A 15,037-nucleotide genomic window follows, 5' to 3' on the forward strand; every position below is an offset into this window, starting at 1 on the left:
AATAATCATTGAAGTGTTACCATGTTTTTCACTTTAAAATAATGGTTAAGGTCACTAGTAGTTCCTGGGGGCTGATAAGGTAATTCTTGAGTATTGCTGAGCAATCTTAAGCAGTCCTATTGCTCAATATTGAGCAATCCTGTCTTATTTCCCCATCTTTTGTTTAAGGACTATCAAGTTGTTTCGGTTCCCATTGTTTCTGTGTTGCTTTTCCAATGTTTAGTTCATGTTTTCCCCAGTTCCCTGTGCTGGTTTGCCCCCTTATTTGTTTCTATGTAAATTCAAGTAACACTTTAGAATAATAATCTGAACTGTAGTAAGTAATAGGTAGTATTACATTAACATTGAACATAATTCTATTAACTAATATGGAAGCAATATTAACAAAGCAGTAAGTTACAGCAAATTGAGGACAAAAAGTAGTTCCTTGTAAGGTATTCAGTAAATACTAAATAAAATGTCCACATTGCGAACTACTTGTTAACTATGAACCATTAATAAAAATAACTAATTAGTTACTAAACACTACAGTAACATGTCTAAAAGTAAACTATTGTCATGTTTTATGCTTAACCTGGTCATAAAATTACTTTTTAAAAAGCTAGCACCTCAACAGGGTTCTTTGAAGCAACTGAATATTACTGAATATGAATAGTACCACGAATATTACGAATATGAATATTACGAATCTGAATGACTCCACTGCAGTCACAGTGCTGTCAATGATGGTGACTAGGGGGACAGCAGGGGGGTATCATCTCCACTGTATTGAGCGTGTTGAGCTCCAGGTTGTTGAGACTGCCCCAGACAGCCAGCTCTTTAACCTCCTTTCTGTAAACAGTCTCATCACCATTCTGAATGAAGCAGATTAGTGTGGTGTTGTCTGCAAACATCAGGAGCTTGACAGAGGGGTCTTTAGAGGTGCAGTCATTGGTGTACAGGAAGAAGAGCAGTGAGGAGAGAACACAACCCTGAGGAGCTCCAGTGCTGATTATACGTGTGCTGGATGTCAGTTTTTCCAGCCTCACTAGCTGTTGCCTGTCTGTCACGAAGCTGTTGATCTACTGACAGAGGGAGGTGAGCACGGTGAGCTGATTTAATTTGGGCAGGAGGAGGTTTTGGATGATTGTGTTAAAGGCTGAGCTGAAGTCCACAACAAGATCCTCACATAAGTTCCTGGTCTGTCTAGATGTTGCAGAACATAATGCAGTCCCATATTTATTGCATTGTCCACAGACCTGTTTGCTCTGTAGGCAAACTGAAGAGCATCCAGCAAGTGTCCAAGGCAAGGCAAGTTTATTTATATAGCACATTTCATACACAATGGTAATTCAAAGTGCTTTACATAAAAGAAAGTAAAATAATCATGAAGAAAAATAATAACAAATATAAAACAAGCAATTCTAAAACTTTTAAAATGATTAAAACATTTAAAAACTGTTAGAAAATGATTTTACATTAAAAAAAATAATAATAAATAAAACAGTGAAAATATAGTGCAATCAGTTCGGACATTGCACAGTGCTCATTCAATAAATGCACAGCTAAAAATATGCGTTTTGAGTCTAGATTTAAATGTGACTAGTGTTTTAGCACATCTGATCTCTTCTGGAAGCTCATTCCAACTGCGGGCAGCATAGTAACTAAAGGCGGACTCCCCTTGTTTTGTGTGAACCCTTGGTATTTCTAACAGACCTGATCCTAGTGATCTGTGTGCTCTGTTAGGTTTATATTCAGTGAACATATCTGCAATATATTTCGGTCCTAGGTCATTTAGTGACTTATATACGAGTAAAAGTACTTTAAAATCAATGCTAAATGTAACTGGAAGCCAGTGTAAGGACCTGAGGACTGGTGTGATATGCTCAGATTTTCTGGTTCTAGTCAGAATCCTGGCAGCAGCGTTCTGGATGAGCTGCAGCTATCTAATGGTCTTTTTGGGAAGGCCAGTGAGGAGCCCATAACAATAGTCCACCCTGCTGGTGATAAAGGCATGAACAAGTTTCTCCAAGTCTTGACTGGAAACAAAACATCTAATTCTTGCAATGTTTTTTAAATGATAGAATGCTGATTTAGTTACTGCTTTGACATGACTACTGAAACTAAGGTCTGTCTCCAGAATCACACCAAGATTCCTGACTTGATTTTTAGTTGTTTGACCCCTAGAGTCAAGGTATGCATTCACCTTGAACACTTCATGTTTGTTTCCAAATGCAATGACTTCAGTTTTTTCCTTATTTAACTGAAAATAGTTCTGGCACATCCAACTATTAATTTCATCAATGCATTGGCAGAAGGAGTCATATCGTCGATAAAGTCGTATATCAAAATATATTGGAGACATCCAAAGTTTATTTTATTTTTTTATTTAAATTTTTTATAATGCAGACCACTAATAGTTCCTGCAGGCTGACAAGGTGATGCTTGAGTAATTACTGAAGGGTTACCATGTTTTTTTGCTTTAAAATAAATGTTCAGGTCACTAGTAGTTAGTGGGGGATGACAATGTAATGCTTGAGTATTGCTGAGCAATCATATTTTTTACTGACACCACTCACACACAAACCAAGAAACAAATCCACTTGCCCGCAAACTCCACCTCCCACTCCCACCCTACAAAAAAAAACATATTTAAATAACTTGACATTCTCAAAAATAAGGAGCTACTATCTCAAGGTCCTTTTAAAGCAATTTGCTTCAAATGAAAACAATGAAGTCTTTTAGCTTGGAAGTTATCGTTTTCCTTTGTAAGGTAGGACTTTATCCCTCATACCAAGACAAATTCCAAAAACTTTGGAAGTTTTTTTCAAGTTTGGAGAATATTTTGTAAACATTTACAAAATTTGATAATGCAATTGTATTGAAAGATTACCTTATCTATACAGTATGTGTTATTTAGTTGTATTTTTTTTTTCTTTGATAGTATTTCTTTTTACTTTCCTTGAATACATTTAAATTTGGGTAAAACGGTTAAAATGAAGGTTTGCAAGAGGTTTTGGTAGACCTGATATTGTGTGTGTCACAACACAGGAGACCACGATGAGACAAACAGGTAAGTCCCCAGGATTTATTCAACAGGCAAGGGGTGACTGTGAAGTCGTAAACAATAGGTGCAAGATTGCAGAGATACGATTGGAGCAACTTAGCTTGCAAGGCAAACCAAAGTAATTTTCTTTCTTATAGGTGGCTGCTATGATTGTCTACTGAAGAAGGTTTGGAACAGGAGAGGCAGGTAAGTATCCGAGGTGGGTAGAGTCCAGTGAATAGTTTGTAAGTGACTATGAGACAAGACAAAGGTTAGTGAAAGTGATGGTGTTTAGGTGGGTCTTTGATGAGGTGCAGCAAGTGGAGGGAATCAGAATTCAGGTGATTGTGAGCGTGCAGGATGTTTCCTATGGGAGTTGGTGAATCCGAGACAAGGCGTCAGCTCGGGTGTTGTGTGTCCAGGCCGGTAGCTGACAGTGAAGTTGAAGCGGGTGACGAACATGACCCACTGGGCTTGTCTTGGGTTAATTTTGCATTCTTGAGGTATTTCAAGTTGCTATGACCGGTGATGACTTGAAATAGATGAAGGGCTCCCTCCAGCCAGTGTCTCCATTCTTCTAGGGCAAGTTTGATGTCCAACACCTCACAATTCCCAATATCATAATTTTGCTTCGCTAGGGACAGCTAACATGAGAAATACACACAGGGATGCAGCTTGGGAGGCTCTCCAGAGTATTGGGACAGCACCACTCCCACTCCCATGGTAGAGGCATTTACCTCAACAAGGAAAGGTTTCTGAGGGTCAGGGTGAGTTAAGGTTGGAATGGTGCAGAAGAAGCTGTGGCTGCTGGTGTCCAGGACAGAGACTTGATCTTATTTTAAAGGAGGTAAAGTAAAGTAAAGGGGCTGTTAAGGTGCTGAAAGATTGAATAAACTGGTGATAAAAATGGACAAATCTGAGGAAGTATTGCAGTTCATTCACAGAGGATAGTAAGGGCCATTGGTTGATAGATTTAACCTTCTTATCATCCATTTTGATGCCTTGAGGGGTGATGACGTACCCGAGCAACTGGTTGGTGGTATGGTGGAACTCACACTTCCCCAACTTGAGATAAAGGTAGCATTGCCTCCGTTTCTGAAGGACCTGCTCTACGTGGTGGCGATGTTCGGCCAGGTTCCGGAAGCAGATGAAGATGTTGTTTATGTACTGTAGACAATAGCAACTTGATGGAGGAACTCCTGGAACACTTCATTCATGAAACCCTGGAAGATGTATGGTGAGTTGGCAAGCCCATTCAGCATAACCAAGTACTTATAGTGACCAATTAGGGCAGGGCTATCCAATTGGCGGCCTGCAGGCCGAATGCGGCCCGCCAATCATCTTTATCCGACCCGTGAGAAGAGTACATGCAGATCACTTATATGCCTTGAATTGTGTTTTCACCTAAGGTAGTTTGCCCACAAGGTGGCAACACTGGCCCAGGCCAGCCGAAAAGAAAAGCAAGAGAAGTAACAGTGCCAAATCCGCCAAAAAGAAACGTGATTGGGCTAGTTTTTGGCTTATTTTGAGTAACATTGGGTGGATTTTCTTGTGAAAACATGGCAACTACAATCTACCAGGGAACGCAACATCAATAGATAACGACGTTGACAAGAGCTTGTGTGAGGGAGTTATGAAATGTCCACAACTCTAGTTTAAAACGAGTATAAAGACATTGTTATATGCAGAAATAGCGCAGACTGGATGAAGGTGATTACAGTATAGTTTAAAAGTCTGTGCGTTCGGCTGAATGTATGCTGGCTTCACACAATGCCAGTGACACTTCAAACGACAAAAACACACACAATTATTTCAAAATACACAGTTTTGGAGAGTGTTTTTTTAAACAGCCTTAAATGAGTTATAAAGTCCAAAATAATCGTAAAGAGCTGGGAGAAACCTGATATGTGTCAGAAATACCTCACGCACATCAGATTTTAAAGAGACAGCATTGCTTTTAAAGTGAAACTTGCTGAAGTTTATTTAATGGAAATCACGGAAACGAAAAAGAGAAATCACTCTTCAGAAATCAACTTTTGTTCATTGAATAAAGAATAATCTATATAGTTTATGCATATACAATTTATAGTTTATGTGAAGATTGTTTTGCATTCAATTAAATTAAAAGTTGTTATATTTTTCGGAACATAAATGTTAAAAAAACAATTATCATGTAATGTTGAATTGCTATAACTAATGGATAAAACTGAGACGAAGATGCGTTTAATAGAGACATCATCAGCAGTATTATAAAAAAATTAATAATGAGACTTTGTAAAAAGATGTAAATAAAAATACACTATCTTTATGTTGTTTCTACAATCATTTGGAGGTTCAGTGTGAAATTATGACAATATATCAGTAATCAGTTAATTTTTTTGATTGACAAAACAAATATTATCCTTTCATAGACATTGTTGTTGGTAATATTAATTAATTTTACTGCTGAATATGCATTTCATTTAAATTCTTTATTTTATAGACCCCACCACCCCCCTGGCCACCGGCCCCCGACCCCCTTCAAATCTTCAATACGATAATCCAGCCTTCAAATGAAACTAATTGAATAGCCCTGAATTAGGGTAATGAAGGCTGTTTTTTGTTCACCTCCAGTGCATATATGAATGAGATTGTAAGCACTTTGCAGGTCCAGTTTGGAGAAGATACTCTACAGAGTTCCTTAGAGGCAGCTGGAACCAGAGGCAAAGTTCAGTAAAACTTTACTGTTTGAGAGTTTAGGGTCCGGTAATCGATAGAGGGCTTCATGCCTTCATGCCCATAATAAAGACAGAGCCCCCACGTTTATTCTCCTGTAATTCTCCGTTTGCCTGGGGTGGTATAGTTGTCAACCTGCGTGTGTTCTGGTGCTGGAGCCAGATGTGCAGATGAAGGTGGTGGAGAGAGTGTTTGACTGATTGGGGATGCAGATCCATGGTAGATAGTGCAGTTGGTCTGGTCGTCTGTCACAGCACAGAAGGAGACCACGAAGCAAGAAGCAAATAGATAAGTTTCAAGGATTTTTTTATTCAAATCAATTTATTCAACAGACAGGAATGGCAACTGTGAAGCCATAAATAACAGGAATGCAAGAATGCAGAGATAGGATTGAGGCAACTTTCTAGGCTATCGAAAGTGTTTCTCTTTCTTATAGGTAGATGCTAGGATAGTCTACAGATGAAGGTTTGGATCAGGAAAGGCAGGTAAGTATCCAAGGTGGGTAGAGAAAAGTGAAAGGGAAACTCATACAAATCCATATTCAACTAGATAAAACAGTTTGTCAAGACAAACTTTAAGTTTGAAAAAGTCTGAAAAGTTTGAAAAAGTTTTAAGTTTTTAAGTTTTCAGTCTGAAAGTAGCTTTAAAAGCTTAGTTTTAATGTTTTAAAGGCAATACAGTCTGCCAGAGACAGACAGATAGATAGATAGATGGATGGATGGATGGATGGATGGATGGATGGACAGACGAACGGACGGACGGGTGGGTGGATGGATGGATGGATGGGAATATTTTGTGAATATTTTCACTCCAAGTTGAACACAAATGTGGACCAGCCCTGTAGATTCTTGTGCCTGAAGTGATTAATAAATCAAAATACCTTACAGTTCAACTGTATATATGTTAACGAATAATATTTATTGCATTTCAAATTAGGTATTTTTGAGTGGATTTGCGGAGGAGTCTCCATGTACACCTGGCTTAGAGTCGGAGTTGCTGGTTTTTAAAGTGCACCAAGATGAACTTTACAAGGGAAAAACACTAGGAAGAGGTAAGCGATATTAAAATATCTCTAGCAAATGAATGTTGAGAGCTTTTGTTAAATTTTTCTTTTAGTATTTGGCTGAATAATCTCTCTACACAATGCAATAAGATATCTACATACAACAATTTTTCTATTTACATTTTTTAACTATTACATTAATTATTATGACCCATTACAATCAAATTTTATACATCCACAGTATCACCTAAATTTGCTGTCATCATGTGTAATGCCTATAGTCTAGTAAAGTAATGTAGTTACCAATATTATTAGTGTAATGCGTTACTTTACTTTGTTACTTTACCCAAAAAAGTAATATAGTTACTATAATCCGTTACTTTGTAACTCGTTACCCCCAACACTGATGCCATTGATGCTGCATCAGTAACTTATGCTATGCAAACATCCTCCAGGTGTTACTATTGTCTTAAGCCTGTTCCTTCATTGGCTATCACCAAATCATTGGCTAATGGTGCTAGAGCCACTCTCTGAGGCATAACATCAACCATATGTCAAAAGGACATAACATCGCTCCTCTGATGTTTCATATTCATGAAGCAATTTAACCTCAGATGTACTGGAGAAAGACGTCCTATCTGCTGGAACCTTCTTTTGCTCAGTCTGGGTTTTTCAGAGACATGGTGAATGAGTTTCCTTGTGTCAATCAATCCCACTCCAGCTCTCAGAAGCTTCCTTGAAAAGAGCAAAGGAACAGAGTAACTCTGCCATAATGCTTTTTTATGATTATGAATTCCTATTTTAGAAATTGAAGGAGGCACAGATATAGCCTTTTTAAGCCACTATTGACATGCTGCTTTGGAGGGTGGCGCCAGTGCAATCAGCAAATGCATTTGTTGTGATTCTTCTTGTGTTCATAGCATCAGCTACTGAAACACTGTACCTTTCTCCACACAGGGAACCAAGGTTAAATACATAATAAGATGTATTGTTTTACCAATTTATTCCCTTTCTGATTTCTGACAGTAAATTTTAATACATGCAATGGAAAAACAAGAACACTCTTTCAGTCTGTTGACAAGCGGTTTGATGTGAACGAGGATGGGACTGTTACACTGAAGAGACCACTGACTCTTCATGAGGCTTACGTGGTGTTTTCAGTGCATGCTTGGGATGCCAATGGCAAGAAGCACACTGTATCTATCAAAGTTGAATTTGTCCAACATCTTAATGGGCATCACAAGGATACAGTCATGAACATCTCCTCTCCACAGGTACCAATCATTTACTTCAAGAAACTGCCGTGCAATACAATACAAAATTTCAGCTTTTTATGTGTCAATTTATTATGGTTCTTTAAATAGACACATATAGTTATCAATTTCTGTACATGTTTAGGGCCCACCTGATTTGGAAAAAAAAATAAGAAATCAATTGTTAATAATAATAAATGGCCAAAGTTCCAGTGCATATTTATGTTTGAGCTCTGGAGAGGATAAAATGTTTCTATTTATGAAAAAAATTCAGCATTGGGCAAACTGGCTGGGCAAACGAGTTTTTTTGTTCAATTCTTAGTTCTACACAAGACAAACAAAGTATAGACACAATGTAAATAAGAGATAAATTAATACTAAAACACCAAAACTACAAACAGTCGCTACTATCTCACAATATAACTGCAATGTCGCATTTATGCCAAATAACATCACAAAACCCATTGTTACCCTGCTGACAAATACAATAGAAACCATCACAGAAAATCTAATGATTTCCACAACAAATACCACTACAAACCATCAACTTTTAACCATTAAAATCATTACTTAACATGTAGCTGTTTTTTTTGTTTTTTTTGGACATGTTACATAGGTTTTAACAAAAGCCACCAACAGAAGGTGATCAATTACAAGTAGAGACCAACAGACGCCATTAAAAGTTTTCATTAAAACCAATACAACTTCATTATAACCAGTAAGACCATTACAGATTATGTGATGGTTTCTATTTTTATTAATTTTTTCTGTAGGGGACTGAAATAAATGTATTATTGTATGACCTAAAATGCTTTAAATCTATAGAAAAAGAGTAGAATGCAAAAATGTATAATATGACAAACCTAGAATCTAGAACCCTGAAATAACAGAATTCTTCAATTTGATCATTCACATCTCTCTCTCTCTCTCTCTGTGTGTGGGTGCATGTGTGTGTGTGTGTGTGTGTGTGTGTGTGTGTGTGTGTGTGTGTGTGTGTGTGTGTGTGTGTGTGTGTGTGTGTGTGTGTGTGTGTGTGTGCGTGTGCGTGTGCGTGTGAGTATGTGTCATGTTAATCAGACTTATCACCTTATAGGCAATTTCATTAACTCTGTTTTCTAACTCTATAGGCCTGTCTCTCAAATGTAACCCCTTGTAGAAATTGTTTAAAAATATGGTTCACTCCTTTTTGCTTCACAGATAGAATCTCCACTTGATCCACCTTTGGCATTTGCAAGGTCTTCAGCACGTCTAAAGAGAGCACCGGGAGGCTGGATTATCCCTCCGATCATTCTTCTTGAGAATAGCAGAGGGCCATTCCCAATGAAACTGGCCCAGGTGAGTGAAAGTCATAAAGAGACTTTTCATCATGAGATGGATGAGAAAGAGGTCTGTCATTGAGTTGTTCTCTTATTGCTTCCTGAATTTAGATAAAGTCAGAGTATGCCAAGGAAGTTCAAATGGTATACCGCCTCACAGGCGAAGGGGCAGATCTGGAACCAAAGGGGATTTTCACTATTGATAAATTTACAGGGAATCTGTTTGTGACTAATCCACTCGACAGAGAAAAAAAAGCTTCATACAGAGTAAGGACATTTTTAATCTCTTTACTTTTAAATGGGTTGACCGTTTTCTTTTCTTGTTTTTACAGTGACTGTACATTTTAAATGTTCATTTATTTTTAAATATACCGTAGTCAACAAAATACAATTCAGTCAGATGTGAAACTCATTTGAGAAATCACCACCAGGTGGCGCAAAGGAACAGTTCACACCGCGTCATCATGTGACATTTTTACTTGTGAATGAAGATAAAAAATGATGAAATAAATTGATACTTTAATAACAATAATAATATAACATTATAACATTTAATCTGAACTAATTATTCTAATTGCTTATAGTTTCATCTTTTTGACTACAGTTAGAGTGAAATATAGGCTAAAATGACAGCAGCGCTTTAAGAGTACTACTTTTTACTGTGGGGAGAGGGGTATGGTTGTAACATGCGGAGAGTAGTAACAACACCACCTATTAATTTCCACCTATCAGGGATAAGCTAGGTTTCCCATTATAATTTCATTATTTACCCACTTCCTACCCGATCTTATACAAATGGTTGTCAAAGCTGTAAATAGATATGCATTTTATGATGAAAAAGAATCAGATTTTGTTGAAAGAATCAGATTGTATTATTATTATTATTAAGGGTTCAAGCACGTAGAGCTGAAACTCTATTGAAATTGTAAGGATTTAAAATTGTTGTATTATTATTCTACTTATTATTCTATGTGTTGTTTCACATACCCACACAGTATGCATATCATTTGATAGATCTCCTCATAATGCACAACTTCTAGCCTCTAGAACCACTAGAACCATTTCTGTCAATCAAATCATTCATTAATGTTAAAAGCCTACTTTTGTGAACTAGTCCTAGGTTTTTCGCTCAATCTCAATAAATCCACTGCAGTAATATTCTCTGGACTCTCTCTCTCTCTCTCTCTCTCTCTCTCTCTCTCTCTCTCTCTCTATATATATATATGTGTGTGTGTGTGTGTGTGTGTGTGTGTGTGCGTGTGTGTGTGTATGTATGTGTGCGTGTGTGTGTGTGTGTGTGTGTGTGTGTGTGTGTGTGTGTGTGTGTGTGTGTGCTTGAAAATGCTCATATATTCACACAAACACTAGATCTTCAAATCATATGATAGGTTTTTAACTGAAAATCAATTAAACCACTGAAGTACAATTCTCTAGACTCTTTAGGTCAATAATTATGCAAAAAAAAAAAAAAAATGAAAATGTTTGGGTAAGTTTTAACACATATTAGCATTCCCTTTCATGTTGTCTATATGGAGCTCTTTTGGCAGCTCAAGGCCAAAGGAATTAAAATGTGCCCTATGCAGTTTCTGGATCCACCAAGCCTGCAGTCTAGAGTTAAAAACATTGGTGAACATTGTGAATCTGATTAAGAAAATTCATACATACAGTAGACACACAATCTCACACGTAAATTTACACAGTTTTTTGTTAGAATTATCACATTTTTGAGTTGAGTGTTCAGTAAGCAAATACTGTTAATGAAGCTTGTTCTAGTAGTCTATTTAACACAAGCACAGACTCCTGCATCAAACAGATTTAAGATGTTGTCATTCATAGAAAGTGTGAAATTGTATATTTAACATCAACTTATAAGGGCTAAGATACTGTTGCAGAGGTTTGAATTGGTGCCTTTTGTAGTGAACAAATGTGGGTGTTTTGTATAAATATATTTGTATAATAAAATTTTGCGGGTAACAGATGCTAAAACATGTTACAAACATACCTGGTATCCTCTACAGCAGTGGTTCCCAACCTTTTTCAACTCGCGGCCCACACAACCAAACACATATGTTTGCGCGGCCCACTTCAAAAAAAATTAACTGACCCCGCTATTGTTGGGTTAATAACTTAGTACTCAGAAGCTAGATTTTAAACTGTATTTATTGAATAAACATGGACAAAAAAAAATAAAATAAAAAATATCGCGATTTTTTTTATTAATTTTGCAATTGTGACACACCGCTTTTACAGTCATAAATGCATGCAGGATTAATTTTAAACATATTTCCAAAAGAAAACCAATCAGAGCTTTATCAAAAAGTTGTAACATCTCTAGAACAGACATAAGTCAAAATGATCACTATAGTGAAGATGTAAAAAAATGTATAGACTTGTGGCACAAAAAAAAAAAAAAAAAAAAAAATCCTGTATACAGGGACTTTTTTTTCTTTTTTGCCATACATTCTTCATAGAGCTCATTAATTGTAGCGGTGCCTCAGGTGTTTGCATTGTGTATACAGTATGTTTATGCGCTCAGCAGTGAGAACGCATAAATATAACGCGAAAGCACATTAAAATAATGCACGAGTGCGAATCTCTCTGTTCGCAGCAGATTTTCTTTGCTCTGTCACAAAACCGGTCGTGCTTGCTCAGAAACACGCTGCTTTTCGAGGAGAGAGTGTGAACACTTAAAACGTGTCTCCTCTCACTTAAAATGCATCCTGTTCACTAACAAATTCACTCTATGCTCATGTGTTAGACATGAATTATTTTCGCACATTTTTATTTCTAGCCTTTTACCGCAGTGAGAACGCTCTGATCCGTCAACATTGGCTCAGAAAAAAGGCGCATCACAGACAGTGTGTGAACCTGGAGTTAGGCATATGCCCAGTCTCTGTTCTCGCGCTAGGCGCAATGCATTCTGATTGGATCAGATAGCATACTACGGGAGGTCAGGGCCACGGAAAACTGTGCTATAAAGCGATTTAGAAATCGCGCACGCTCAAATCGTGATTTTAAGACGTTTTCTTTTAATCACACAGCCCTAGAATGGACTGCAAATTAACAGAAAATAATTGGCGGCCCACCTGCAATACCACCGCGGCCCACTAGGGGGCCGCGGACCACAGGTTGAAAACCACTGCTCTACAGTATTAACCCCTATTTGTACACTGTGCATATTTTTTTTTGACAGCATTACTGTCACATACAAAATGTTTGAAATTTAAATTGAATAGTTCAATGCTTATAAAAATGATCTTTTTATGACACATTCACTGTAAACAGCCCTGCTCATGACACAGCAAAAATGATAATGTACAGGATAATGTACAGGAAAATATATATAAATAAATAAATAAATAAATCCTTCATATTAGTTTTATTAATTTCCATGATATAACAAAAAAAATTATGAGACTAGGCAAATGTTTCGTCTTATAGGAAAAACATATGGGAATTTAAACCAAAGCAAATTAATTAGAATCCTCATGTTAAGGCTAAACTAAAATGACTGATTAATAAAGCATTTCTTGTGTTAAATTCAACACAATACAACCTAAGAGTTTTGTCATTTTATGAGATCTTAGTCTATATATACATGTAAATGCACTTTTGTGAAACTGATATTTGCTGATCGGCTGAACTCAGAATCTGCGCAGCTAATACGACACATTTCTCTGAATGACTTCAGAGAACAAACAATTAATTCACTACATTTGTTTCCAAATGCAGAAAAAAAAATACAAAACTGATGGTTTAAATTTACAATAAGATCCAGAATACGTAGAAAGCTGAATAGAACTCATAATGTAGACTTTAATCAATAAACATGCTTTGGTTCCTATTTTAGAACAACTATAGAAAGTAATTGTCGCCTAGTTAAAATGAAAAATTTATTACGTTTTTATTATAAATAATAGGATAACTATTGCTTCTCTCTCGTGTGCGTATGCAAGCAGTTGGAAAAGGGTTCTGTAGCCTACTTCTGGGCCGTTCACAGAAAGTGAATTCGTAATTGACCATATGCATGATTACGTTCTGGTATGAGATAAGCCAGCTCCCATAAGGGGAGTGTTTTTCGCTTCTTTCTAGTCTACATAATAGTCCATTCACAATTTAGAAAAAAAGTTTTGTTTGTCTAAAGTAAATAGACATGGACTAAAAAACTTTAAAGAAACATTTTTTTTTTTTTTTTTTTTTTTTGCCCTTTAAAAAATTTCTTCTAATTTCTTTAGCTTGTAGCTCATGCTGAAGCACGTGAAGTGGCTAATATAAGAGAAAATCCAATGGAAGTTATCATCAATGTGTTTGACCAAAATGATAACAAGCCTGTATTTACTCAAAATCCTTTTAATGGACATGTTCCTGAAGCTGCTGAAAAAGGTACGTATGATGCAGTTTCTCAAGAAAATGGTTTTTAGCAGTTTTTCCCTTCACATGCCTCTGCAGCTTTTACCACCTAATTAGTCTTTATTTTCTCATCAAAGGTTATGAGTTTATGACCGTCACAGCCACTGATGCAGATGACACGATAGAAACGACCAACGGTATAGTCCGCTATACGATTGTCAGCCAAGAGCCAAAACTTCCAAAAGCGAACATGTTTGATATCAACGTTGTATCTGGAAGCATTTTCGTGCAAGAACTAGGCATGGACAGAGAGGTGAGAAGTGACATTTGATGAATCTCAAAGTGGTAATAAAATTACTTGATGTAAACGCACTCATCAGCTATGTTTCCTCTCAGCAATGGCCCAAATATACTTTGTTAATCGCGGCTACTGACATGGAAGGAAGTGGTATGGCAACCACTGGCACAGCAGTTATTACAATTACTGACAGCAATGATAATCCTCCTAAGTTTGATCCAATAACGGTAATGTATATTTATTTAGAATAGTTTTACTCTACCACTTGTAGGTGTTTGAACTCATTAATTCTTATATACACACCCCATACATATCTTTTAGCACATCGTATCTGTCCCAGAGAATAAAGTAGGCCATGTAGTGGTCAAACTGGCAGCAACTGATGACAGTTTGTTTGTTTTATTTTATACAGTACAGTGTATCTATTACTAAGAAGGAAGTGGAACTGCTTGCAAAATGCATGTTACTAATGAAGAAGATGCTGGATCAAGTGCCTGGACACAATCATACACAAATAGGGCCCATAGGGTAACAAGAAATACATTCTGTCTGCGATGATTCATTTATAAAACCTATGCATATTTTTGCTGTGAAGATTAAATCCATAATGTCTTTATGAAAAATGTGAATGTGTCAGTATAATTCTTATTATTTTGTAGAATTATTCATAAAATCGAGCTGTTGCCTGTACCATGATGGTAGCTCAAAAAAATCAGGATTAGTTTTGAGTTGACAAAACTAAACCAATCTGGCTTTGTTGGTACCATGATGCTGATAATCAACATTCTTTGTTCTTTTGTGCTTCATTACACCATTTTAATGTAAAATTACATGAAATGTCTGGTTAGATCTTTTAGTTGTTGTTTTTTTTTCAGTATATAGTAAGGTTACTAACTGTTCATTTATTTACATTTTTTTCCATATATTTTTTAACAAAAATATCTATCTATCTATCTATCTATCTATCTATCTATCTGTTGTTGAGGAAAATATGCAATTGTCCTATTGCAAGTTTGCCTTTTTTTATATTTAATACCTTTGTATTGTAACCGCATCTATTGAAAATGTATTACTGGT

At 36.5% G+C, this 15,037-nt stretch overlaps 1 protein-coding gene across 1 annotated transcript; it reads left to right on the forward strand.

Annotated features, from left to right (window-relative positions):
* Positions 1–2,626: 2,626 nt before the first annotated feature.
* Positions 2,627–14,807, forward strand: LOC113106337 (cadherin-1-like). The gene is made up of 9 exons (XM_026268160.1): positions 2,627–2,752; positions 6,677–6,791; positions 7,770–8,017; positions 9,194–9,331; positions 9,424–9,579; positions 13,548–13,695; positions 13,800–13,975; positions 14,059–14,187; positions 14,373–14,807. Exons 1-9 carry the CDS (start codon positions 2,702–2,704, stop codon positions 14,490–14,492), a joined length of 1,281 nt encoding a protein of 426 aa, XP_026123945.1. The 5' UTR covers positions 2,627–2,701; the 3' UTR covers positions 14,493–14,807.
* The last annotated feature ends 230 nt before the right edge of the window (positions 14,808–15,037 follow it).

The sequence above is a fragment of the Carassius auratus genome, chromosome 7 (assembly GCF_003368295.1).
Source record: "Carassius auratus strain Wakin chromosome 7, ASM336829v1, whole genome shotgun sequence".
Classification (NCBI taxonomy): domain Eukaryota; kingdom Metazoa; phylum Chordata; class Actinopteri; order Cypriniformes; family Cyprinidae; genus Carassius; species Carassius auratus.

Excerpts from the sequence above, each read along its gene's own strand:
- LOC113106337 (XM_026268160.1), top strand. The coding sequence starts at position 2,702 with ATGAAAACAATGAAGTCTTTTAGCTTGGAAGTTATCGTTTTCCTTTGT. Across the intron at positions 6,792-7,769 it reads GGGAAAAACACTAGGAAGAG|TAAATTTTAATACATGCAAT; the intron begins GTAAGCGATATT and ends GATTTCTGACAG. Across the intron at positions 14,188-14,372 it reads CTAAGTTTGATCCAATAACG|TACAGTGTATCTATTACTAA; the intron begins GTAATGTATATT and ends TATTTTATACAG.